This window comes from Scaptodrosophila lebanonensis, unplaced genomic scaffold (genome assembly GCF_003285725.1).
Source record: "Scaptodrosophila lebanonensis strain 11010-0011.00,11010-0021.00 unplaced genomic scaffold, SlebRS2 tig00000024-arrow-pilon, whole genome shotgun sequence".
In the NCBI taxonomy this organism is placed as follows: Eukaryota; Metazoa; Arthropoda; class Insecta; order Diptera; family Drosophilidae; genus Scaptodrosophila; species Scaptodrosophila lebanonensis.
In genome coordinates, this window is record NW_022060538.1 from 4,341,358 (window position 1) to 4,368,896 (window position 27,539).

At 37.6% G+C, this 27,539-nt stretch overlaps 1 protein-coding gene across 2 annotated transcripts; it reads left to right on the forward strand.

Moving 5' to 3' along the window:
• Positions 1-80: 80 nt before the first annotated feature.
• Positions 81-27,127, forward strand: LOC115620919. 2 transcript variants are annotated; one of them, XM_030514417.1, is made up of 10 exons: positions 81-208; positions 1,897-2,023; positions 14,504-14,761; positions 22,296-22,402; positions 24,287-24,396; positions 24,458-24,536; positions 24,597-24,694; positions 25,295-25,489; positions 25,553-25,695; positions 25,762-27,127. In XM_030514417.1, exons 2-10 carry the CDS (start codon positions 1,952-1,954, stop codon positions 25,921-25,923), a joined length of 1,224 nt encoding a protein of 407 aa, XP_030370277.1. In that variant the 5' UTR covers positions 81-208; positions 1,897-1,951; the 3' UTR covers positions 25,924-27,127. The 2 variants fall into 2 exon arrangements, with proteins under 2 accessions (XP_030370277.1, XP_030370276.1); XM_030514416.1 differs by having other exon boundaries at positions 106-208; positions 1,874-2,023; positions 25,762-25,923.
• The last annotated feature ends 412 nt before the right edge of the window (positions 27,128-27,539 follow it).

Sequence of the window (27,539 nt, forward strand, 5' to 3'; positions counted from 1 at the left end):
GAGTGAGCAACCAAACTTGGCTTAGAGCATCATCATAATCATCGTCGGCCGTCACACGCTGCCTGCTTTCAGTTCCAACGCAGCGCTCGAATCGTAAAGTTGTAACCGAACGTGTGGAGCGGAAAGTTGTGTTTCCCATTTTTCACTCGCTCGAAGTTTTACGCGTAAAAAAGAAAATTTAGTTTTGTGGAGTTGTGTGCACGTGCAGGTAGCGGCAGATACTTAGCATACTTGTACATCAAAACAAATACATTTGCATAAATAAATAAATTGTTTAAGTTCTGTTTTGAGTTTGTTTTAAAGCAACGCACAAACAACAGACAACAACTTGTTGCATAAAACTTGTTTTCACGTGCAGCCAAAAACGCTCACTAAAATTTATTTGAGCTGAGCTTAAAACGCAAAAATTAAGAGCAACCTCTTACTTACAATATACAATAACAATTTCAAATTAAACAAATGTAATTATATAGCAAATTTCATGTAGTTTTTTTGCTTTAATACTTTATTTTTTAAATAAATAAAAACCATTGAACAAACTTAGAAATGGAATGTGTGCGCAAAAATTGTGCAAAACTCTTTAATGCACACACATTTGTGCTCTTAGTTCGCAGTTTCAGTTTTCAGTTTTATTTACTCTCTTAGTTAGGCTCTCAAATGTAGTTAGAAACGATTGAGTGTTTTAAATTTAGAACTGTATTGCATGTTTCTTTTTCATCCCACATTGCATAAATAATGAACAAATATTTTAATTTTATGGCATTAGAAGTTGCTTTTTGTGTGGCCCTGTTGATGTGTTTATCATGTTGCGAGAGTATGTGTGTGGGTGTGCTTTTATTTCCGCTTTGTATTGTTGTTAGACTATAGTTAACATAACTTTTAACGCTGAAATAAACAACTAAGTCAAGCTTTTCTAACATCAATAAATAAAAATGATTCAATTCTATGAAAATTATACACTACCTTCTCTTTGGCTCAGCAGCCCAACAATGTCAACAGACATCTGTTTTTTTTGCCACTGGGCTTTATTTTTATCACATTGCGAGCATATGACGTAAGCCAGTGACGAACCGAACGCTATATTTCTGCTTTTTGCACTTTTTTCAAATCAATAATACAAAATATTTCTATACATGCGGCAAAAACGTGTTTTGCGCCATCTCATTGTTTCGTTTGAAATACTTTGCAAAAACATTTTCCAAGTAAACAGTCGAAATGCATTTAAAAGTTTAATCGTGGCAATCAGGTCGGGGTCGCCTTTTTATTGGGCACCTATACCGTCGCACCGCCGCTTCAAAACGTAGCAAAAGTAAAAATTCGAAAACGAAACCGGTACAGTTGCCAAACTACTCGTACTTACGTGCTACGTGAGAAAAAGATGCGTTGTCCGACCAAAAAAAAAAAAAAAACAAAATAAATATACATCTGAAAAATGATCAGAAAAAGGTACGAGTAGATAGAAAAGCATATTAAAAGATTAGAAATAAATGCGTTCGAGAGTCACGTTTGTGCACTTAAAATTTCCTAGAAAGTTAGAAAATCACAAAATATCTCCAAATATCAAAACAAACGAAATAAAGCAACTCAGGCACTTCTCAACTAAGAGTCGCAGGAAAACAACTGTTAATACAAAAAGCTATACATTGTTTAAGCAGTTACTCATCAGCATTCGTTGAGCTTTTGCAAAGGCAGCTACACTACCAACAAAATAATTGGCTTGCTAAACAATCAACACGTTCAATGAGTAATACTATACATACGTAAATAATGAGCCAGATTGAATGCAAGGCGCAGTTCTCAATGTTGCGTGCAACGCATTAAATTTGCTATAAATTCAAATAAAATTCATAAATGCTCAATTCGTATTTATTAGTGATAAAGCAAAGGTATTTGCAGTTGCCTTTAAAAGGAAAAGTCAGACAAAAAACGAAAGACTTCGACAACAAACGTGATGACAGAGCATACAAAAATGTACAGCCCAATGCTGTGGCTGCTGCTGCTTGGCGCACTGCTAGTCTCACAGGTAAGTTGACACGCCCAAAACGCCTCTCAAGTACTAAAATCAATATTAAGCCCAGTCCTGGTTTCATTCTTGAATATACAAGAATATAAGCAGCTTTGAATGCAATTCATTGTAAGGCTCGATGCATGATATTGGAAACTTCTTGCGAAAGTTATACCTTTTGTGTAATCGTATTGAGTTAAACAGTGTTCGGGTCTAGTTATTTAATATATAATTTTCTAAATGCAGCTGCTGTAAGAAGACTTTTCCATTATCAACTTCTTTGAGTAATTTTTACTGCTTTAAAAGCCAGCCAAGTTAAATATCTTGAATAAAATGAAATTTTCTTAGATCTCATGTGATGTTCAAATACAATTGTCACTGAAATATTATAAAAAAGAAAAACTCATAAACAAATGGAATGTATAAGCAAAAATTATAAAAAACATTATAAATAAATGGAATGTATGAAAATTGAGAACACTACTATACATATAGCATGCCAATTCCATCTTTGTTTGTTATATATCAGATCTTACAAAAGCTTGCCGCTTCTTAATATGCTGTTTCGTTGCATTACAAGAATATTTTGAGTTTGAATTGAAATGGATCCCCAACAGTCAAGTGTACTTGCAAAAGGCATTATACCCTTCCTGAGTGAGATTCTGTGTTTTTGTGTAATTTATGCGTTGCCTGCAAAAACTAATTAGACAAGTTTGTTCGCATTTCACTTTTCATTTGCATACAATAAAGTTCTGGCTGCTAGTCCAACATGAAAACGAGGTCAACTGCTGTCAAGACATTGCTCGGCCATGCTATCTGTTTGTTTCTGTGATGAGTGTACTATGGAGGTGTGTCTGTAGTATAACAATTTTCATGGCAAATAAAAGCAACATTAGCTAGAATTTTCCACGGCAATTTTCTAGGCAGACGCTTTTCTTTAATGAACTCTACAGCATCTGCAGTCGGTGCGCCAGTTTATCAATAACTTGGCTTACGTTCGTTGGAAAAGTTTCATGTACTTGTACTTATGTTTCATTTCTCTTGTGCGCAGCCCCAAAATGTGCCACTGACCGATATTTGATGTGTCTAAAGCGCATTTTAACTTTTACCAGCCATCAGCACATGCTGCCGGACTACCGGACTGCTGGACTGCCGGACTGTTGGACTGTCGGCCAGCCAGCCTGCGGGCTCTTTTTCCACACTCCGAGTATTTTACTTTTTCCCCCGCTCGAAGCAAAACAAATTTTCCATTGTTCGTGCATGTTGACTGCTCCACATAGCAATGGCTACAAAAATAAAGATTGTTTTTGGGTTTCGTTTTCGGCTTATGAAGCGTAAGTGAAATATAGCACAAAACTCTCGAGGGACGACTAAGCATTGGGTGAGAGTTGGCCCCCTCAATTGTAAAGACTTCGGAATTGGTTTAAGCTCGGCTTTGAGCTACAGGGCCTCAATTTCTTGTTATTTAGAGAAGCGATTTCAAATGGTTTCATGTGGCAAGACAAGGCTTGAAATTATATCAGTTCACATTTAAGCTTTTATTCATAATCAAATTTGTACAATTGAATAGACGCAAGTAATTATGTAGTCAACTTAAATGGATAGACACTTAATGAGCCATAATTTGCACGCCTCAGGCGACTCTCATATTGGCAAATTTACAGCAAACGTCATTGATGGATAGCACTCATTGATTGACAGTCAAAAATAACTTTCAATTTCAATTGGTATGGCTTTACAAATATTTTACATGCGCTTCGGCGAGGGTATATTGAACTATCAGCTTTGGTGTCAGCGGCCGCTTCAAATGACATCATGAAGGCAGCCCACGAGACTTCAAAAACCGTTTTGGGCTTGCCAAGCAAATATGTATATACGAGTATACTTACATATGTTCAACTACTCCGGCTAATGCAAAACTCACAAAACCTTGAAGCATAAACTCTACAAATAAACGCAGCGTGGAGGCTTTCAATTGAAGTCGGCGATCAAGCTAATGCTCTTGATGATGTTCGTAATAATGATGATGATATAAGTTTACCGTAGCCATCGCCATCGTCGCCATCATCATTGCTGTCTGCATAGCTTCGAGGCATGCATACGGCTATATGAATATGTATACACATAGTCATATAGTCTTATAGTCTGCGTGTTAAATATCTGTTAAAATTGAAATTTAACAGCGTCGGCCGCCGTCAGCGTACGGTACTTTTTGCTCTTCTTCGGCTTGGCTGTGCTTCGCATTTTCACACTCATTAAGCAACAAATGAACTTGCGTTTTCTGTTTTAGGTCTCAAGTTTTACGCTGTGCGTCTACGTGATGTGTAAAGGTTGTTAACACAAACCCAAAGTCGCCACATTTGGCCATGAACGCACAATTATTAGCCAGCTCTTTATACATATAGTATAGACCTTAACCTAACCAAGATGAGATAATAAGCCAATCAGAGTAAAATGTGGCAAATACAAAATGTATATCATATTAATAATTGAAATTTATTTTATATACAAGTATCCAAATAGGTTGTAGTTTTGTTTATCTCTCATTTAAAAGTTTATTTATTTTTGAATTCCATTGCAATACAACTCTACAACAATCAACTGTTATAATTTGTTACATTTTCCTTAATTTAATTCTATATGTTTATAAATGCAAGGAATAGCCCTATCCTAAAAAATAGTTAGTGTCAACGTTTCAACATATTGACTTGTTCGAAAGGGGATCTTAAATTAGAAGAAGGTAAAAGATAACGTCTAAACTGAGTGAAATAGTTTCCGGTACATATAAGGATGGAGGATTCTAATATTGGGGCACTGCCACAGATTTAAAAACAACAATGTCTTACTAGGAATAGGGGTCTTCTAACTGGCCACAGCATCTGCAAATGAAAAAAAGGCATCTTTCTTCACATTGAAAAGGCAACGTTAAGCACATAAACATCGCATACTTAAGAAACAGAGGCATTTCATTTTTTATATTTACAAAATACAATTACAAACAATAACTGCTGGAACATTCAATATAACCTAGCTTCTCAACCCCCATTTTAAATTGTTCGTCACATCTACTAGAAAAAATTTTGTATTATTCTGCAGCTGCTGATCTAGATTCCATATTTGTTAAGAATCTGCTTTTTCCATAAATTAAACTAAATTATGTGTAGAATTCTCGCTTCGACTTATAAAGGCACCTATTTATTGTATTCAATTTTACTTTGCTCAACTATCATAGCCCCCTCATTACTTATAGCCTTCTTTCTTGCATTAGATTCAACGTACATACTTGTAGTTAAAATTCATCGCACATTTAGCATAGACCGCCCAAAAATGCTCGACGACCGTGTTATTAATTATAATTGATGCCTTTTTGTCGGCGCTCAATGTAAATAAATATTGACTTGTACATCGCGATGCGTGCAGTTGATGTTGTTATTATTTGTGCTGGTGTAGTGGTTATAAGCCATTAAAATAATTTTCAATGTCAACTTGACACATACATAACAAAAACAGATACAGAAAGCGGTGCGGCACACACTCGAAATATGCTAATTCTGTCATTTCTGGCATTTGAACAAGCAACAAAATATATAGCGTTTGTGTTGGTATGTATGTATATGAGTATCAGCCATGTCGTCATACACTATCCAAACACCATATTAGCCAACGTTCGATACGAAAAGCAACCACAACAACAATCACAGCCACTTATGTTTCTTCTTTTTGTATATAAAGCAAAAATCGTGTGTAGATGACGAGAATTATATGCGAATATGACCGCAGCCAGATTGCGTTGGTTTTGTGGTTAAGCTGTGGGGGTTTCGTATATACTATACATAGTTATAGACAGCTATAGAGAAGAAAATGCCACATCTGAAGCTGAGCTGACAAGCACGTGCTGTACAACTGCCAACTAAAGTACTCTACAAAAATGTTGGTACATTTGATATATGCGTGGTGATACACTCTGAGAAAAAAGATCGTTAAGGGGTCTACAGACATTTTTTCACGACTCTGACGGGCGCCTTGATTTATAATTAACAAAATGACAAAATACATTAGACAGATGGTTATTTTTCGATTTTTAAAACATGTTTTTATGAAGCTTCTCAGCAGTGCAATTATATTCTTCTTAACGCTAATAAAAATTAAACAGAAACACATGTTTATTAGTAATATTTTTATTTTATGCACAATTATTGATCTAATTAAAAATCTTGTAGTTATTGAGCTTATAAATTTGTTATTAAGGAAAATTCAAATGCTTTTGAAAAATACTTCTTCATATTTAAGAGATTATAAACTATATCTTTTATTTAATTATCCGATTTTTTCAATTTTGCTTGCTTGGCTAACCCATTGGAACAGTCGTGTCTGCAGTTCCTATTGAAGCAATTTATTAAAAGCCAGCGCTGAAGTTCATTCAAATATCAACACTTTTATTTATTTTTCTCAAAACCAGATTTTGCAACAAAATTAACTAAATATCTTGCAAATTCTTATCAAGACTTTGGTTGAAAAATGTTTTCAAACTTCTCCTTCTGCTGTATAACAAAAACTCTTAAAAGTGGCCAACGTTTTTCTAAGACCAACTTTAATTTTAGCTATTCTTTAAATTTATAACAATATAAGTTCTCAAAAAGTTTCCACATGTTTACTTTTTTTCTAGCACATACTCATACCTAGAATATGAATCATTATTTGCAAAGCAGAAATTTTCTTAGAACTTACGCTGAGACAGCATCAGAGCGAGTCATAAACAAAAGACTTTATCAACGAACTTGATTGTCTTGCCTTTTCGTTTGATTGAAATTCTTTTTATAGCATGCCAAAAGTCGTTTATTTGTTTGTCTGCCTATCTGTTTGTCTGTTGGTTTATGAGCTTGCTTGTGCTAACGGTTAGTTAAGCAACCGCTATTTACAGTTGGTAAGCTTTATATTAAAACATACACATCTAAGAGAAATACCTTTGCCCAGCGGCACTTACAACCCATTTGTTGTTGACTATCTTGTTTTCTGTTTTTTTTTTTTTTTGGTTTTTTGTTTTTGTAAGTTCAGATAAGCTAGCCACAAACTTCCTAAATCACGCTATTATGCTCTAATTAACAGTGCGATGCAGTGCACAGTTTCAATATTGACCACAAAATTGAGTGCAATGAAGTGAGCAACTGGCCAGTTTCAGGCCAGAGCTGTCATATTAGCCACAAAGTCGACGCTGTGGACAACGATACCTACAACAACGGCGAAATCGACGAGGGGGCAATTAGAAGTGGTAAAGTTGGTTGTGCAACCAGTTTGAATTCTGCACGCAATGGCAGTGGGTTAGTAGTGTGTCTAGTCTTCTGAAACGGGCTGCCAGGAAGCGCCATTAGATTGCCCAGTCAGTTGGCCAGTTAGCCAGTCAGCCAGTTGAATGAATAAGTTAGAAGCGAGTACTCGTATATGATCATGCTGTAAAAAGGAAGCTCAAATAAAAAGTGCTTGAGTGGCTGACCACGAAATGTTAAATCAAAATTCCATTGCTATACATTATATACTATACTTATATGCTCGTACATATATAATGTGGTAATGCCAGTTGACGCAATTTAACGCCATGCTGCCTGCCATCGCAAATTATTTTGTTTTTGCCACTTGACAGCGGAACTGTTGGCCAACAATTAGCTGTGCGTTAGATTTGCTGTAGCGTGAAATTCATTAAAATTTATGCAAAAGTGTTTGGCATATTGGGTCATCATCAGTTGGGAGAAAGTTCTAGTGCGCTTTATTTGCCTCTCGACCGGCCGCCCAACCATTAACCAGAGCCAGAGCCACAGTCACAGCCTGGGGCGCTCCGTCTGTTTCAGTTAGCACATTTCATTATTTGATTAGCTTGCATTGTGTTCACCTGCAGCATGGCCTACTCACTGTCGCTTGTCACTCACAGCCCCGTCAGTTGCACAGTCGCTGGCAACAAGAGCTAAGCAACTAAGCAACAACTCCGGCTACAACAACATTTGTTGTTACTAAATTGTTTTTTGCCTTTTTTTGCTGCGCCTGCCTGGTGGTAAAAGTAGGTTTTATTTGAAACTAATGGGAAAAAGCATTTCCCAGTTCTGCTGTTGTTATTGTTATTGCCGTTGTTGCTATTGTAGTTGTTGTTGTTGTTGCGCTGCATTTTTGTGTTTTTGTAGCTTTTCTTTTCGATTTTTTGTTGTTGTTTTTCTCCCCCTTTTTGCTACTCTGCAGCCTATCGTTTGACTGTCATTGAGCATTATGCCTCGAAAACTACGCCGGGCCAATTCTGCTGTGCAAATACCCACTTGCTTTCGAAATTCTTTGCTACAAATCACGTGCACACTCGTATTCGTAGAAAGCGTCGTTTATGGAAATGGCCAGAAAGGTCTCTGGGCAATTGATGAGCCTTATGAGCTAAAATTGCCTTTTCTTCTGCTCAGAAAACATTAAACGCTCGTGGAAGCCTTCAAAAATAGCATTCAAAAGAGATTGTACACTCTCATCACTATGCTGTTGGGAACACATTAGCTTAAAAAAAAAACTTTTCGACTTAAGTGCTGTGGGCTTCAATCTTTAACAGCTACCTCTAACCTTCTAAGAATACCAAAATTATTGGTATTACAACAAATTTGATGTAATTTTTCATGAATTAGCATTAAGAAAGGAAGAACTTTTCATTCAGATTATCTGGATTGTTCATCCAAATACTTTATTTAATATACAAATGAAGATCGAATTTTTGTAATTTTTCATGAATTATCATTAAGAATGGATGAACTTTTCATTCAGATTATCTGGATTGTTCATCCAAATATTTTATTTAATATACAAATGAACTTTTCGAACTTTTGAAAAATGAACTGAAAACCTAACCATGCTAAAAAGTTTGTATTTATAAAATTCATATTTCGCAAATCCACTGTCAGCATTGATATCAACAATGGACTTCAATTGACATCAAATAAAGTACCTAACTAAAGCTAATTATAAACATTTGCCGCTCAAATTATAAGACATCAAAAGCAATTAACTAGAGATTTTGTACCTACGAGCACACAGTCGCACAGTCTGAGTCTCTGCCCTACAATTGATCACACATTTGGGAATATGTTTGGCCGCCAGGTATGCTCCCATCATCAGTCCGGACTGCGATCTATCATGATTCATTAATTCCATCTCTCCAACTTAATCTGCATGAGTTCACAACTTGATTAATGATATTAAAACGAGCATGAAATCTCAATGCACTACATTGTTGCTTCAAAGATTTTTGGGTTTTGGTTGCCGCGTTTCCCAGCATTGTTCTCGTCCAGTTTCTAAGTGCCCAGCACTTGACATAATAAAAGCCACGTTTAATTCAATTAAAGACAACTTTCAAAATATTCCTGCCCATTTCGACAGCACAAATGTAGGCGCGCATCGCTCGCCAAGTGGAAAGTACTGAGAGTGCTTATCATAATTGCCACAAGCCGTCTAAGACTTTTGGAGTTTTCAACAGGCACTCTCATACTGTCTCCTCTGGGCTACTGTTAGGTCAAAGAACACACAAATTTCGTGGGCTAACAAAAATACCAATTAATAAAGGTATTTATTAATGGAATATGAAGAAGCAGCCATACTTATAAATATACATGTACGTATTTATGTATCATAAAAACCCGCAACGGCTTGCGCCACATGACAAGAGCGATGCGAGATGGAATTTTGTGGTATGGGTAGAAGAAAAAAAGGTACACGCTTTTTCTATTGATTGCCTAGAAGCAGCAATAAGTTAAGAAACCAAACAAAAAGCCAGGCCCACGGACGGACAAAGCGAGTGCTAAAGAAGTGAGAGAGGGGCGACGGCAACCGCTTATTATTATATTAGTTGTACGACAGCGTTTCATTATGCGCTCGTAAAAGCCACACAATTGACCCCAGCATGGTGTTGAAAAGAGGGTCTGGGCCCGGGCCCAGGCCCAGGCCCTGAGAACGTGCAGACACAGAAGTTGCCACTAGACAGCAGACGTGCCTTGGAATTAGCGCGTCAGAACATCAATGGAGAATGCGCCGACAATTGATATTTAATTGAAAGCAGCATTAATTGCAGTTGTTTTGATTTTTAGCTCAACACAATGAAAGTATTTCTGTGAATAGTTTTGAAGACTGTGTGAAAATGTTGAAAATGATCGCAAGCATACATTTTTATTATTTCCTTTGCAAAAGTTCGCATTATATAAGCGACATGCTAAACAAGTTTAAGCTTCAACTTTGGCTTCATTAAGCTCTCTGACCAGCCAACTGCCAACTTCCCGCTCGCGCCAGCAACAGGCACAGGCACTAGTACTAGCAATGGTACTGGTACTGGCACTGGCACGTTGCCAAGCCTGGTAACGGCCCAAAACTTGGCACTAAACATAAATATGGCCAACAATATGCGAGTCGGGCGCATGGCCCGACTGTAACTCGAGCCGCTTAAACGGCAATTTATGCGCTTGCAGCGAAAATACCGTGACAATTTGCAATCAGCAGCGGAGAGCAGAGACACCAGCAGAGGCAGAGCCTGTGTTAGCCAAGTTAGCTATGCGACGTCGCCAACTTTGCATCGTCGTCGGCCTTTATGTTATAATTTAGTTGGCGCGCACATTTCAAGCTTTATTACTCGGAGCGCCAACGAAAAATAGCGGAAATTCAAATAGACGCGAAATATGTTAAAAGCATGCACTACATTGTATCTTTCTGTGTACCCCGAAAGTGTATATATAGTATGGTATGTACAAGTATATAGATACCGGCCAGCCATTTACTTTGCCTTATGATATGCTTTGCTTTTGTTATGCACAAGCTTTGTTTTCTATTTTTTTTTTTTTTTTTTTAATGCGATTGCTCTGACTGTTGTTGTTGCTGTTGTTCCTGCTGCTGCTGCTGCTGCTGCTGTTGGCCAAAGACAACAGTTTACGGCAGCACATGTTTGGCTATATGTTGGAAATCTGTCGAAAATATGCGCAGCTGCACACAATTCTGAACTGGCTGCGGTGATTGTATCGCAAATAGCATTTTTGTATTTGCGCAATATTTAAGTCCTCTATGGCCAACAGGCCAACACACACCCCGTGCAATGCATGTGACTTATTAAGCCACAGATTGCACTTTTATCAGCAGAACAATCAGTTATTTGTGGTAATATAGGTACCTGCTTAAAAATGTGACTGAAATAATGTTGATATCTAGCCCATAACTTTTGGCTTACAATGCGAACTCCTTGGCATATACATTATTTACTTAAACTGTTATTATATTCGTATCTCAAAGACTTTAAGTTGACTTAAGCAAAAAATATTCATGCTTTTCATCTTCAATTTGTGTTGCAATATAACAATTCTAGAACTATTAATTAATATATGAAACAAGCTTTCAAGGGCGCTTTGAACGCAGAATATATAGCTTCATAGACAGACTTGCCGCTTATGATTCCAAGGTGGACACAATAGTTGACAATTGTAATATCTCACACATTACGTATACTTGATATTGTCACACAAATTAGGCTGTATTATAGGCTTCTTTATTTATCATTTAACTGTTGTTGGCAATTGTTTAAGGAAGCAAAACGGATATACTGCTGAAGAGAAGCAGCATATTTCAATTTAATATTTTTTAATTTCCTTAATATATAACATTAAGCTGATGGACCATTGAGAATTGTGTGGAACGGTGTGCAAAATATTCACTCACTTAAAGATTAACTGAACTCATTAGACCTGTCTGGGTATTTGTCATGTTTAAAGAGCGCGCCAACTAATTGCCTAGCACTTTCAACTAATTGCACATGGCGCATTCTTAATAGCCTTAATAGCATTCTTCTTTGTCTAGGCGGCTGGTGCTCCTTTTTGTTTATGGTCACAGCATTTGACCCCTTGCAGCTAAATAAATCAGACGTGGCTTAATGGTGGCTGCAGCCACAACCGACCAATGGAAACCACTGGTAACCACTGGTAACCACTGGCAACCACTGGCAGCCACTTTGAACCGTTGCAGTCGAAGCAACTCCAGCTGTGCGTGGCCGCTCAGCTTGTGGCGCATTCGATGTTTGATACTTATGAGCTGATTTACATGCAGCGAGCATCGCGCTAGTTTGTGTCTTAAGTCTTTTGTTTTAAAAGGCACTTTGAAAAATCACTCGCCCATGCCTGCCCATAGATTAGCTCAGTCAAGTATCCTGCGGCTGGCTAATGGTTCGGCACATATGCCACATGGCACTGCAGGCCGCACAAATCCATCAAGTCAAATCGGCCTTTATTCGAGCCTCATTCGCTTCATTGGCTGCCCCCCCCCCCCTCTCACTCTCTCTCTTCCTCTCCTTCTCTTCATCGATCGACCGATGGCGTGACTGACAGCGCTTGTGGCTAATTGTACAGAGTGCTAAAACATGCGCCGATCTTGTTGTTATTCGCAATACATATCCCGAGTGTTTTTTTATGGAAAGTTGCCGGCAAAAGCGAATGCTAACAATCAGAGCGTGTTGCATAATAATAAAAATAAAATAAAACAAACAAACAATCAAATAACAACTATTTCAGTTGCCATTTTAACGAGCCCAACGATAGTGAAACGATTCATGGCACAATGCATGAAACAAACAAAAAACTAAAGAAGACCGGAGGAGGGAGGGTAGAAAAAAAAACTATTTTAATTGACTGGCGCAAAAATCGCAAAATGTAAAATGCAAAATGCAAAAATCCAACATGAAATTTATACAAACAATTGCGACAAATTGTCATGGGATTTGCAGCTGCTGCTGCTGCTGCTTCTACCAAGCAGAGCCGTGCCGTGCCGTGCCGAGCGTGCCGACCACGGCCGCATTTGACCCTCAATTGGTTGGCAGCGCGCATTGAACTCGTCGGCAGTTTTGCGGTTTGGTTTATGCGCATTCGGCCAAGGAGCCATGGAGGCACTTTATGCCGCCTTTATCGCTGCCTTAAGATGTGCTGTGACTTTACGGCTGTAATTGCTGGAGCTGGACAAAGGCTATAACAACAGCCTTGCCGCCAGCAGGCAGCAGTCAGCAGGCAGCTCCACCTTCGCTTTGTCTGCTTTTGTGTGTCCATAAGTGGCTGAGGGAGGGACTTGTGCATTTTTTATGGACAAACGATGTTCAATAACTTGCTGAATTTTATGTTCCTTAGTTAAATACCTTACATATTTGATTTACATTTTATGCAGACTTTTTACTTTTTATGCAAATTGCCAGTAGATGCCCCGTCTTTATAGCAGTGTTCTAGTTAGCCGACTATTAAAGTCAACTGGTTGGCGCTCAGCATGCGTTGCACGTTCGAAGGCTCCAAGTGGCTGCTGTGCCACTTTCTTTGCAGCAGACTGGCCAACAACAGCAACAACAACATGTTTTTGGCAACGTTCTTTTTCTTTTGCGGAAAACTGGGTCACCGAGTTGGCCTCCGTTGCATTTCACTTGATGCACAGTAGCCGGTGATAGTCCAGCTGCAAAATTAATTGGTTTAATGATTTGCCAGAAAAATGAAAATGCAAAATACCAGATATTCCGAGTCCACAAATTCATATTTTTACGGCCAGCGACTATCGGCTGAGCACATCTGTGGGCTGTTCTGCCTTTCGCCTGCGCCGTTACGGTTAAAAGGTAAACACATATAAATCAATTTGCCGTCAAGCACACGAATTGTTGCGCCTTTCGCTGGGCAGGCTCTGATTACCAAGCTCTGAATCGAGCTGAGCTGAGCTGAGTTGAGCTGATCTAAGCTGCGCTGTGCTGTGCTGTGCTGTACTGAATTGAACTGAACTGAATGCCCCAGCCCAAGGGCCTGGTGAGCTAGCCAAACAAACAGTCACTGCGATTGTCATGACATGACTTACTTAACTTTTGTGCTGCTTATCTAGCGCCTACGTCGCCTGGAGCAGCTAACTGGGCCTCTCGCCTAGGCTGGTCGCAAGCCGGGCTCACAAATTCAATTATCACGATGATGGAGACGACGGCATTTCAAGCCGACGAGCATGCCAATAAATTATCTTAAAGCCAAATTCTTTTGACAGTCCGCATTGCGCGTTGCCTGAAACCTTAAGTGGAGCTGCAGCTTGAGCTGAAGCTGGAGCTGGAGCTGGAGCTGAAGGTGGCACTGAAGCTGACCCAAAACGTGCAACAACGCGGCCCAAAGTTCTAAGCGTTTTGTTCGCTGTTCCCTGACAGCTTTCGAAATTAATTGCGACTAGTTGACTTCGATGTTGGCTCGCCATTAAAATTCATTTGAATTCTCTTGGAGCTTCAAATGGACGATGAGTTGCTTTAATTTTGTTTTTAGCTGCGCAATGATTTATTGCAGCATACTTCCCCCACTCCCCTTTCCCCCACTTCTTGGTCAGCACTAAACAAATATTCCCATGGCCTGAAGTGGGTCAAAGATATTACCAACAATAGCTGACCATTTCGGCTACCTGTACACAAACTAATCGCACTTTCTGCTCTCTCTCTCTCACTCTATCTCTCTTGGACAGGTGGCCACACAGGAACCAGCGGCGTCCAATGAATTCGCACCGCACGTTACGGCCACGTGCAAGGCGGGCACAATGAACATCAAAGTGAAGTTCAGCAGCGGCTACACGGGTGCTGTACATGCTCGGGATCACCGGACAGAGGCCTGCATGACAATGGGCGATGGCAGCGATGCCGTGGCCTTCAGCCTCAATCTATGGGCCAAGCAAGGCGCACCCGACTACTGTGGCATATTGGTCAGCAACGTGAGTGGACACAATGTAAGCATAACTGTTTTGGTTCATTTAACAATACTAAACATTAACTACAACCTACTTACTGCAGAAGAGAGTCAGCGAACGATATAGTATTAGTAAATCGTTAGTTACATACTTTTATATAGTGCCAACCTTTCCTTTATTTAATTTGAAGTATAGTGTATAAGGTTCTATGTATAATCGTTCTTCGGCTAGTTTCAAATCATTGCAAGATTCGTTTTCAGGAGCGATATCCCTCTATCGGTGTGTTCAGAAAATTGCCATTTTCGCCATAAGTTGTGGATTGAAAAGAGTATAAATTCGTGTGTTTATTACTTTTATTATTAGTAATGCTTTCAAATCGAGAGTAGAAGATATTTACTGGTTCTCAACCGATAATCTACAAGTATATTACGTGACTTTTTCCAAAGTCCGAAAAGAATTAGCGGCGTAAATATTGAATTTTCCTAATAATGAGTAAAATGCTAATGCCGGTCCGATGTGGAAATTCAAATTGTTCCTCTTATAAATATGTACATAATTCTGTATTTAAGAGATTAAGGGAGTTTTGGAAAGATGCAGAACAATCCAACATTAAAATTTAACAGGTTTCATTTGAAACTAAAGAAAAAGTCCCAATTTCTTCATATTTTATATATTTTTTCTCAAATTTAAAATGTACAGTTACTAAAATATATGTCATATATACTTTAATTTGAAATTCGCATTATAGCTTAATTTGTGCAGTCAAAACTTTTAATATTGTATTATGCATAAGCAAGTTTGTTTCCTAAGTCTTTCGTTATATAAGCATTACAAGCCGCAAATTAATTTTGAAGTTTTGCCGCGCCATCACCATTGTGTGCAATTTACAAATTAGCGCAAATTAAGGCTGCCTGTTGCCGAAAATTGTGCAGCTTATGCAATGCGACTTGGACACAAACAATTTGCGACTGGAAAAGTCTGAAAACATTTGCGAAAAACAATTTAAGCGCTAGCGGTGGGAAACACAAGCAAAACTATTTTACAGCAACGCCGCAACACTCGACTGACAGTTGTTAGTCGCGAGTCGCGTTGAAAATTGCTAAGACCTTGCCACAATGTCTGCACCTCGATCTGTCGACGCCGGCGTTGACGTTGACGTCGTGCTGCTGCGCTGCTTAAAGGGCACGCATGCGCATAAATTATGTGCGCGCGCGTATCTCTCGTGTACTTGAGTCTTGGCCCCAAATCAACGCAAATCAGGGAAGTGGCGACGTCAGGTCTATATAGTAACTATGGTAATAAAAATCAAGTTTAATCCTACATGCATCACAGGCGTTGACAGGCGGCGGTCTTACGTGTGGGTAACCTGCAAACAATGGCAGCTGCAATCGCAGTCTCAATCCCATTTGTAGTTATAGCAATAGTTGCAGTTCCACTTCAAGTCGTGGTCGGGCCAATCGCATTAGCTGCAGTTGCTGCCGTTACGTGTACTCGCACATATGTACGTGTGTGTGTGTGTCCATGTGGCATAGTTGGGCAGCACACTTCGGGGGCTTTCATAAGGCAACGTGTTAAAATGCAAATTATCAGCGCAACGCACAGCCGTCATGTTGTACAACATTATTAATTGCAATGTCAAATCGGGGCCTGCAGACCGCACCCTGTATCCAAAATTTATAAATAACTGCGGCCACAGGCTTACCAACCCATAACTAAAGTAGAGAACGCCTACAAAAAACATCAATTCGGAGACATTTTACGTGCAAGAAGATTGAAATACTTAGCTATTTTGAATGGCTTTATAGATTTATAGAAAATAGATAGATAATAATAATATTTATACACATTTTTTATGCAAATTCCTTTTTTAAATAACTGTTACATCTTTCTGTATTGAATGAAAAAGTTTACATTTACTTTTCATTAGTAATTTTAAATGATATTCACTGTTTATATATAACAGTATTTACTATGTAGCCATTAATGTCTGTACATAGGCTTAGCAGACTTATTTCAGCGTTTGGCCCACCTTCTGCTCGCCTGCTTCGTCTTCCCACTGGGCTTCTTACGAGTATGCTCTTGGGTCTGGCCAAAAGGGAGGTCCCCCATAAAATTAAATCACGCTTATCGCAACTGAAGCTGGGTTTATTTTCGTCTGGGAGTGTCGTCAGTCGGGGAAGGCAGCAGCCAGCCATGCCGGGCCGGGCCGGGCAGGGCCAAGCCAGGCCGGCAGTCAACGCGCCGGCGTCTGGACGAGCAGGGCAGACAGTTCACATGCCCAGACACACACACACACACACACACACACAAGGCTTTCCACGCTTTTGACTTTGACAGCATTCCCTTTTCTTGTTACTTGCTGATGTTACTTGGTGTAGTTGTTGTTGTTGTTGTTGTTGTGCGTGTGCGTGTGCTTGGTATTTGTGTCAAAAGAATTTGTTTCTTAAGTTGGCGGCCTATGGCAATCTTTTCGACTTAACATTGCAAAGCGCTTCGCAAAAATATTTTCGTTCGGCATTTTTTAATCGTTTGCTACACAAATAATTCCCAGCGGCTGACCTTGAAGTCTAAAGTTGTTGTTATTGTTTTTTGTTTTTGTAGTTGTGGGCAGCTGACTGCAAAACTCTGCCTTGCTTCTAAGTACAAGTATGTATATAAGTATCTGATATTGTTCATATGGCAAAGCTGTAACGCCAGTCTGAGCAGCAACTGGCAAAGCATGAAATTGCACATCGACAATGGTAATACGCCCAAGCCGCCAACAAGCCTAACAACAACAGCAACAACAACAACAACAGCAGCAGCAATAGTAACAATTTTGCATAGAGTTCAAGCCATTGTTACGACTATTTGCGGTCTCATTGTTGGCTGACTTTTGTGTACTTGAACTTATTTGTTATAACAAACAAACATTGTCTTATTACATTTGGCTCAATGCTGTGCACTCGCAAATTATTTGTCATTATTTAATTATTATGTTTATTATGCGAGTAAGCACTTGCGTGCACAAGTATGTGTGTTTGTAGCTGATATGGTTCTTTGTCTAGCGTCATTATAGACATTTAAATGTTAATTGAAATTGCACAAAAAAATTTAGTACGAGTACGTCAATTTGCCATTAAACAATTTCAACACTTGCCAAGACACAGCTGCGCACTCAGCCAGCAAAAAAAAAAAAAAAACAAAAACAACAACAACAAACTTCAACAGCCACACACATCTCATATGGAAAATCAACTTTGCCATTTTCTCAACTTGTTGCTCGTCTGTTTGTCTGTTTGTCTGTTTGTTTGTTTGATAATAACTTGATAATGAGCTCATCCGCTGCTGCAATTGCTGCGTGTGTCTGCAGCTTCATTTTAACGTCAGCTCGTCATTTTATCTGCCAGTTGGCAGACGTTGTCGCTGTTATTAAGTCGCTCGCTCGCTCAACGATGTATGAGCTGGCCAACAAATTGTGACATAATTTGCCATGTTGCCGCCACATTTTTTTCCTATAATTTCTTCTATCTACCTCGGCCGCTTCTTCTTTATGTTGATAAATATTGTTGCCAACTTTGTGTTTTGCAGCTGTATGAGGTATTTATATATACACCTATACATGTATGCTCGTATATACATATATGAAGTACTCCTGGGCACTTATGTGGTGTACTTGTAGAGTTGCTAACCGTTTAAAAACTAATGGTGCTGAGTCATGACTAAAAACGCTTGAAGCCAGCAAATAATACAAGTAATACATCGATCGGCTCAAGAAGTTAAACGCCTGTAACCATAAGTTGTTCATTCATAACAGCACAAAAACCATTTACTGCATAATACAAGTTTTTTTTTCTTTGCTGTGACATGCGTGGGTTTTTATAAACTAAATAAAAATGCTAAAATAAATAAAATGTTTGTAAGTAAACCGGTTTGTCAAGCTGTTTGCCGCTGCTGTCAGCATTTATAGTGTGGTTTATGGGGGCAGCAAATATAAATAGAAGAAAACATTTAAAGCAAAACAAAACAATTGAAATTAAAATTAAATATGGAATGAAGTAAGCCACAAAGTGCAGTGTTATAATCGTTGGCTATAAATGTATATGACTACGTACCTACTATGTAAAGCAGTCACAGCCGGTCAACTACATGGCCTTTTTTATGACAGAAATTAACATTACATGACGCCCAAAGCTGATGATTGCGGGTCAAGGCCAGAACTCTCATTATAATGCACAACAACAGCCATGTAAATATTGTAGTCATATTCATTAAGGAAGCTGCGCAAAAATGTTTATGGCGTGGAAGTATTTTTTTCAGAAATGAGTATTTATTTATAGCTATAAACAATTATTTTATATATATTTTATTTATTTTATTATTATTTCGAAGAATATTTTCAAATTGAGTTTAATACCCAACCAATAGGCAGCTAATTACTTTAATCTTCGACTTTTCGGTGAAAAAGCCAAAAAAAAAAGGGCAAGGACGAATGGATGTAAGGACTGGTTTAATTTGCAAGTAAAACATAAACATTGTTGATCATCAATTTAGACACAAATTTCCTAACACTATATAAATGACCACTTAGAAGCGATTTTGTAAAATCCGAGTGGGAAAAACGGGTTTAAACATATTTGCATTTTTCATTCAATTGACTTCAAACTGGGCTTGTTATTTCAATGAAGAACTTGAGAGTATTTTATTTTATTTTAGTTAGTATCATAGTGTATATACATTTATAAATATGACATATTTACCCATTTTTAAAAAGAATTTTTTTGAAAGTTAGCAAAAAAGAGGTAAATTTATGTATGTAATACTTGTTTGTGGATGTAGAATGTGGAAAATAAAATAGTAGCAGTATACCTAAACAGATATTTTAATATCAGCTCTCGTCAGGAATTTCTCCCAGCTCTTTTAAAATACTTAGTTAAGTTATAGATACTGACCAAATTCCTAAGCATCATTTAAATATATAAATACTTTGGCTTAGGCTGTTAGATATGTAATTAAACGCCGATTGCTTGATAAAAATGATATTTATATAAATTTAAATTACAAGAAACGGTCTAACAAATCTGGTTATTTATTTTTCATAAACATAATATAATGAACATTTTATATTATATATATTTTCTCTTAACTTAAAGAAGATTTCGCCACTCCCAACACTTGAAAAATGTAATTCCATAACATTTTTCAATTTCTTTCAAATATAGATGATGGCAGACATTTTAAAATTCCGCTCATACGTAAGCCTGTGAACAGCTGAAGCGCATCCAATTCAGTTTTTTAAATTGAGTTATTAAACCTCCATTATCGGCATACTCGTAAACCGTTTCTCGGTATTATGCAATCTAAGGTTAGGCAATTGAAATGCCTTTAAGTTATGTATTTAAGAGCGAGTGCATATTAAACCATGCGCAGAATTTCTAGCCAGTCAGCCTCAGGTGGCTTCCACTGCCATTGGCCGTCGAGTGTGGTATGGGCTTGTGGTCCTACCAGACAGTTACATGTCGTTGCACAATTAAAACGTTGGCATATACACTTGTAGCTGGAAAAGAAAAAATGAAATGAAAACATATAATTACCGAAATGTACGGAAAAGCATAATACTTACCATCTACCTACCACACACTAGACACCACGCGGCCACAACAATAGCAACAAAAAACAACAACAAAAAAGCAACCAAAACTGCTACAGGTAATGAAACCAACTCATTAAATTGTGGCGTCGGTTGCGTCTGGGGCGGCATTGCAGCTATTAAGTTGATGCATAGCATAAGCTTCAATGAAGTTCAGTTGTAATTTCCCCCAACAAATAAAACATACAACAACAAATGCGCTAACAAAAAACAAACAACAGAAAGGAAATTGTTAGAAAGAAAATAAACAGCTGGAAAATATGTTTAGTGTGGACTGCCTTGCACTTACAAGTATCTACACACACATATATATATATATATATATATATATATATATATATATATATATATATATATAGATAGATATGTATACTGTAGTATGCCAGCAACGTCACACTTGGCGGCATTTGCCATTTCCTTGTTGGCGGTCCGGCGTTTGTCGAAGAGAGCTGGCAAAGGCAGCACGATTACATCATGTGACAATTAACGTGCCACAAGTGCAACTTGCAGATTGCAATGTGCGGCTGCAACAGCGGTACCGCCTATATTGTATACACTACACCCAAAGGGACAAAGAGTATATTAGACTTATGGAAGGAAAGGCATTGCATTGAATAACTTTAAATGCCAAGTCGATAAAGGCATGTTTGTCTGCACACGACATCGGAAAATCTTCCACTTAAGCATCTACCCATTTATTCCACGTTTTTCTTAAATTTACCATAAACGAAGGAAGCATTGTCCAAAAGTTTTATGTAAAATTAGAGCCAAAGGGAAAATGTATTTATTCATTAATTATGTATAGGAGAAAGAGTACAATGCCAAGCTACATTTATTTTAGGTTTGGTTTTTTTTTTGACAAATGATAGCTCAATCATTCAAGCTTATGTTTTAATTAAAATTTAAGCGATTGACTATCAGATAAAGCCGCATAAAAGAAGAAATAAACTCTTACATATATAGAAGGCAATTAAAGAGAACCTGCAGGGTCCTGGCGACTTCCTATACGCTTCGCAAGCACAGCCTAACAGTGAGCTTCATCATCTTCTCGCTTAAGACAAAAAACGGCGCATTACGTCTCTCCTTTAAATTAAATTCTATTACAGTTGTTTCTAGATAGATATCAGTACACATATGAAAATATGTACCACGTTTCAATCTCTTATTTATAAATTTAAAAAAAAATACCAAATGATTTTTAAGAAATCTTTTGAACTTCTTTCTCCCCGATTTATTTTGAATATGCACGAAATTTTATTGACCTACACAAATGTCCTCTTTTCCTTGGAGGTGTGGTACGCATTTCATAAAGGTCGACGCGTGTATATTAAAAGCAAAAATGTAGAGATTTATTTCATGATAACATCAAAATCAAATACTTGCCATGGAAAAACTTCTCTGTTTTGTTTCTGTTTGAAACCAAATTTTAAATGTTCATATCTAGGCATATTTTTTAATCCACACTATTAACTGCTATACAGACGAAAAAGCAGAAGCAAACTTTGTTAAAATAATCACATACGAGAAATGATTAATCGCCTAATTCTAATATTTTAAAACACTAGTTTCTAAAAACTCTAAAAACTCCATGTATAATACCAAGTTACAAGGAAACAGATCTTGATAATAAATCAGTTGGAGTCGGTAAAGTAGAGCGTATCCCATCACATCAAGTGTGATCAGCTTTGACTTGCTTAGGTATTCATGTCAATAAAAACTTGTACGCATATAAAAACCAAGTGGCACTTTTGCAAAAGAAACCCCTAGAGCATAAATAAAAGGGCATTTTGCTTAACGCCTGTAGTTAGTTAATTAATGCGGCTTTAAAATTTAATCAACATAAACGTCATGCGCATAAAGTTGTAAAATTTTAATACCCAACCCCGGCTTGCAAACGACTTAAATACTAATACTCATTCACTCCTCTTGGCCTCATTCACACAGCGTACCGAGGAGCGTTCCATCCAGTTGGCAGTGCGTGTGCACAAGACTCTGGAGTTGGCCGATGATAAATTTTATGTGATTACCTGTGGCAAATCGGGCTTTACACGGTAAGTCTATGGTAGCATCGCTCAATTGCACCTAAAATTTTAAAGTTATTTTGTTAAAACGATGAAGCATGTAATTTGGTGGCACTTCCGTCAGAGCATCCAAGCGATGCGATTGACGCTCAAGTGCTACAAACTGGGCGCTATGTATCTCTATATAGGCACATATGTACTCGTATGTCTCTATTTGTGTGTGCGTTGCGAATTTTGTTCAAAAAAAAAAAGTAGAGAAATAAATGAACTACAAAACTCGTTTAGGCGGCACACAACAAATGAATTCAAAGAGCAAATTATGTTGAACGTACGTACACATGTACGTATGTATGTTTATCTTTTGCACATATGTATGTAACATACGTATGTAGTGGTATGTAGGTGTTGGCCAGCGCCTTTATTGTTACTTGGTTTTCCTAGAACCTAACGCTAAGTAGAACTCAAGGCCATTAAGCCCGCTTACCTCAATTGTTTGTTTGTCTGCCTGTCTGTCTCTCAGTCCGTTTGTCTATGGCCTTTTTTTCAGCTTCTTAGCCCATTCTCAATCACTTCGAATTTCTTTGGAGCACACGAAAAGCGCCAAGTTTGTGTTTCTACTTTTGTTATTTGCAGTTCAATTAACGGTAAATTATTTATAAGCACGCTGCGTGTGAGCGTTGTAGATTTAAATCTTTAATTGCACGAACAATTCTATTTGGGCCCGCTGAAATTTACATACATACGTACATACATACGTACATACATACATACATACACACATACGACTACAAGTAGAAAGCCATTGACTATGGTTCACTGCCATTTAAACTAGCAGTTACGCAAGTTCGTTGCCTAAGTCTTTTGTTTAGTAGACGAGCAGCTGAGGCTCTTTATTCAAATTCGCCACATACTCAAAATTAAGTGGCAGCCATATATGTATGTAATTACGAGCTTTGGAAAAAATGTGCATTTTTAATTCAAAAAAAGGTTGTAGAAGAAAAGTTTAATGCTTACCATTACAAGTATTATAAAGTTTATTATATTATTTAACTTTCAATTCGTCTTTTAATCAACAAAAATCATTTTAATTGTCAACATAATTACATAGACGAACAACATAATTAAATAGAAGATATGAGATTAACAAAGATAACAAGGAAGTGGAATGTGGAAAGGGATTACAATTTAAAATCGCTTTACAGAAACAGTTAAAAGAGTGAGCTAAAACTTTAATCATAATGCAGAATATTGCCTTGCCCAAGCAGTGACCCACAAGCTGCCGAATTGTCGAATTTTCTCATTCAAATGGAAAGTGAATAATATTGCACTTGACAAATAAAATAAAATAAACTAAAATGTATTTAGAAAAGAGTGACAAATACTTAAATAATTAAAAAAGCTAAGATGATTGATAAGCTACCGATCTTACTATCTTTATGAACTGGCTTAGAGGATGCGTGTGTTAAATTTTTTTCTGCACCCAATGTAATAATAGACGTGTATGCACAATGTTTATCTGCAGCACAAATAATACCTAGTTACAAATGCTTTTTCAAAAAGCTGCGCTCTGTTAACCATACGAAGTAAAACTCAGAAAATAACAAGAAAGAAATTGTAAAAAAATCCGCAAATGAAAATCTAAGCCAAAACGTTAAACGTGTTAGTGCGAAATACAAAAAAAATAATAGAAAAAATTTATGTTTTGATGCCATAAAACGCAACTGTCTATAACGTAATGACCGGCAGTTGCATAATACTCTGTTCGGTCTGATCGAAATGCAAGCGAACTGAAACCGCCTGCACTTTTTGGTCTATTGGTTGCGCATTTAATTAGCGAGTGCATGCGAAAACTTAATTGTAGCGCAGCTTGAGTTCCGTTAGCTAATACCCACTTCATGCTTACCCACCCTGCAGCGATGACAACGCCCATGTTGTGCTCAAGTTTCTTGAAAATGATCACCGCGTGCGTGAGACGGTCTATGGACATCAGTATAAGATACGCGCCGAGTTCTCTAAGCCCAATGGTGGGTATTCCCCGGACACTCATTAGACATCATTCTAAGCATCTCCATATATTACTTACAGATACATATGGCCTGCGTGTGGGCAATTGTTTTGCCTTCGACAAGAAGAACATCACACTCAAGCTGACAGATGAACGCGGGTATGTGTGTGTGCATTACATTCTGGAATGAAGCTAATTATAATGTATTTATGTTTACAGCTGTCCCTACGATTCTCAGCTTATCAGCCGTTTCGTGCCCACTGCTGATGGACGTGCTGCTGAGGCAACTTTGACCTCTATGTTCAAGTTTCCTGAAGGTAAGAGCATTGCCAATCGAAAATGTATGTTTCTATATCCAAATACGCATTACTAATATTTACGGATGTGAGGAAAGGACCACTTTTTTGTAACTCTAGTTCTTTCAAGTGACAAAAGACAGCCTATGGCAACATTTCCTCATAACACTCTCTGAGAATTCTTGGAAAAATATTAATATAAATGTAACAATATTAAGATGAAACTAGTCTAGTAATAATCTCAATCTACCGAATATTGAACTTTCGTGAAACAGAATTGTTTATTGCTTCGATTTACATAATAAGAATCATCGAAAATGGACAGTGAATTGCACGACAGAATTATTGTTAATATTCTGAATAAAAAATGAAAATAAAATAGAAAAAAATGTATATTAAATAATCTTCGCATCATACCCGGAGGAAAATATCTTAGAAATACCAATTATAGTGTAATATAGGTATAATTTAATCAAAATAATTACAAAATATATACACCACTCTACAAATTAATTGAATTGAATTTAGCTGTTCGTATATTGTCCGAATAAACCTAAATGTGTAACTAACAAATATTGTGAATTAGTTGACTCATTCGACTGTACCTATTATCAATTACAGGCTCCGAAGTGCACTTACAGTGCGATGTCATACAATGTTATGGCCGTTGTGTAGAGTTCGATGAATGCAGCGCCGATATAGCTCTGGCCGGCTTTACCAAGGGTAGCAATGGACAGCGTAAGCTAGGTCCCAATGAAGAAGGTTCCAGCATAGCAGGCACCACTGTATTTGTATTAGATCCAGCCGAGGCGCGCTGTAAGTCTAAAAGGACGCAAAGGATGAATTGAATTTGAATTATATACTTAATATGTTCTTCAGTGATTTCGTCGAACTGTGACGAGGGCATCAGACCCACCTGGCTACTTTGGCTGGCCATCACTCTGGGCGTCTTGTTCCTCATCATGTTGCTCATGAACATTTTCCTTTGCACGGCCATGAGCTGCAGTTGTGCCAACACAGAGGTGAGTTTGCAAATATATCTGTTAGATGCACAAATAAATGATTACTTTCGCACTTGAATTACGCAGATCATCGAGAAGGAGCCCTCCATTATTGAGGAATACGATCCATATCGCAGCTGGCATGGAAGTCAGTATGGTTCGCGGTACTCGCTGCACGGCCGAGATGCGCATAAGGGCTACACCAGCGGTGGCTCAACGATACACTCAAATAGGTCTGATAGATATTAAGCTGCTCTTCAACACACACACACACACAAGCTCGCTCTACTGTTCTACATACACAAAAACCAAACTGCATCTACAAATACAAGCAGTACGCTGCTCTGCTCTGCTCTGCTCTCCTATCACAAATTTTCCGGTAGCTGTGGAGCGACACACACACAAAAAGCATGCCTACAAAAACTTTGTATTGTACCTCTGTATCGTATTGGTTGTATCTTTTTTTAACCCAACTGATGTGCCCGCCTTCTGCTGGACCAATTTTACAAACGACAAGAAGACAACACAATTTGTGTTCACAAAACCAATCTAAAAAAGAAAGAAAGAATGAAAAGCAACAAAAAGAATATATTTCGTGCCTAGTAATGCAACTGTAATTAACCGTTATTAATTTGCATTTGTTTATGATTATAACTAACTTTAAAACTAAACTTAAATCTCGAACCATTTCCGCAGCCCCGCCCCCAAAAAGCTAACCATCAACCTCAAAGATCTTTTAACAATCAATTATACTTACAATTGACTTGCCTTAAAAATAGAAATTTCGCATAAATTATCGCATATCTTTATACTTGTATGTATTCCAACCAAACCACTCATTCAACGTACATACTTTGAAGGTCTATACCAATTGATAACGATTATGCAATTGTACATTCGCGACCCGGCTCTAGACATTCCGGTTTACATGGACAGCGCGCCCATCGCGGACCGCCCAGTAATATATAATAGATATTAATGGAGTTAGCGACTACAAAATTGATATTAATGTTTATACCTATCGTCCTACCTATGTCTCTAACCTAAGCAAATTCTTAGTACATACTTATTTTTCCCCTTGCACTTAAGTCTCAAATGTACATAATTAATTAAATGCGCACAACCGCCTTTTGCTTTTCCAAATTGCTCTACAAAATTAAGATAAAATATGTCGCCAATGTAAAATACTAAAACAACAAAACATTACACTAATTTAAAGTTCTTTTTACAACATTTTTTAAAAAATGTAATTAATTTTAAAAGTTAACTAAACATAAGTCATTAGTCTACCATAAGTGCGAAAGAATGTCTGTTAGCGAAATGTTTCAAGTGCTTGTAAAAAGGCGAGCGAGTTAAAGTTTAAAACGAATTCGTGAAAAAAACATTAAGCAAACATTTGATGTGTGTATATCGTGAATTAATTTATAAATAAGAAATAAATGTAATTAAAACCATAAAATCGAAGTCTCTTCATTCAAGCTTAAATTACATACAGATTCAAAACGAAACTTAATGAAATGCCAGTATCTAATACTTCCTGCTTGACAGAAATATTTATTAGAGATACTGTTAACATGTTGATATTTTAAATTGAAATACATTTATATCTGAGAAAAGTTGTACATATCATTTACTTTTTTTTTCAATTGCCTGTAAATTGTTAAAACACTTGCCTACCTTAGGGCATACGCCGAATATTTTGATGCTAAGCACATCTTACAACCCCGTATTAACAGTATCAGTCAGATTGCAGAAAATGTTAATGCCTAAAAGTATGCTACATATGTATGGGTACGAGTAAGATTTTATTTTTAAAGGGCTGACTCATGCATTGAAAGTGAGGTTTGATTAAAAAAGATAATAAC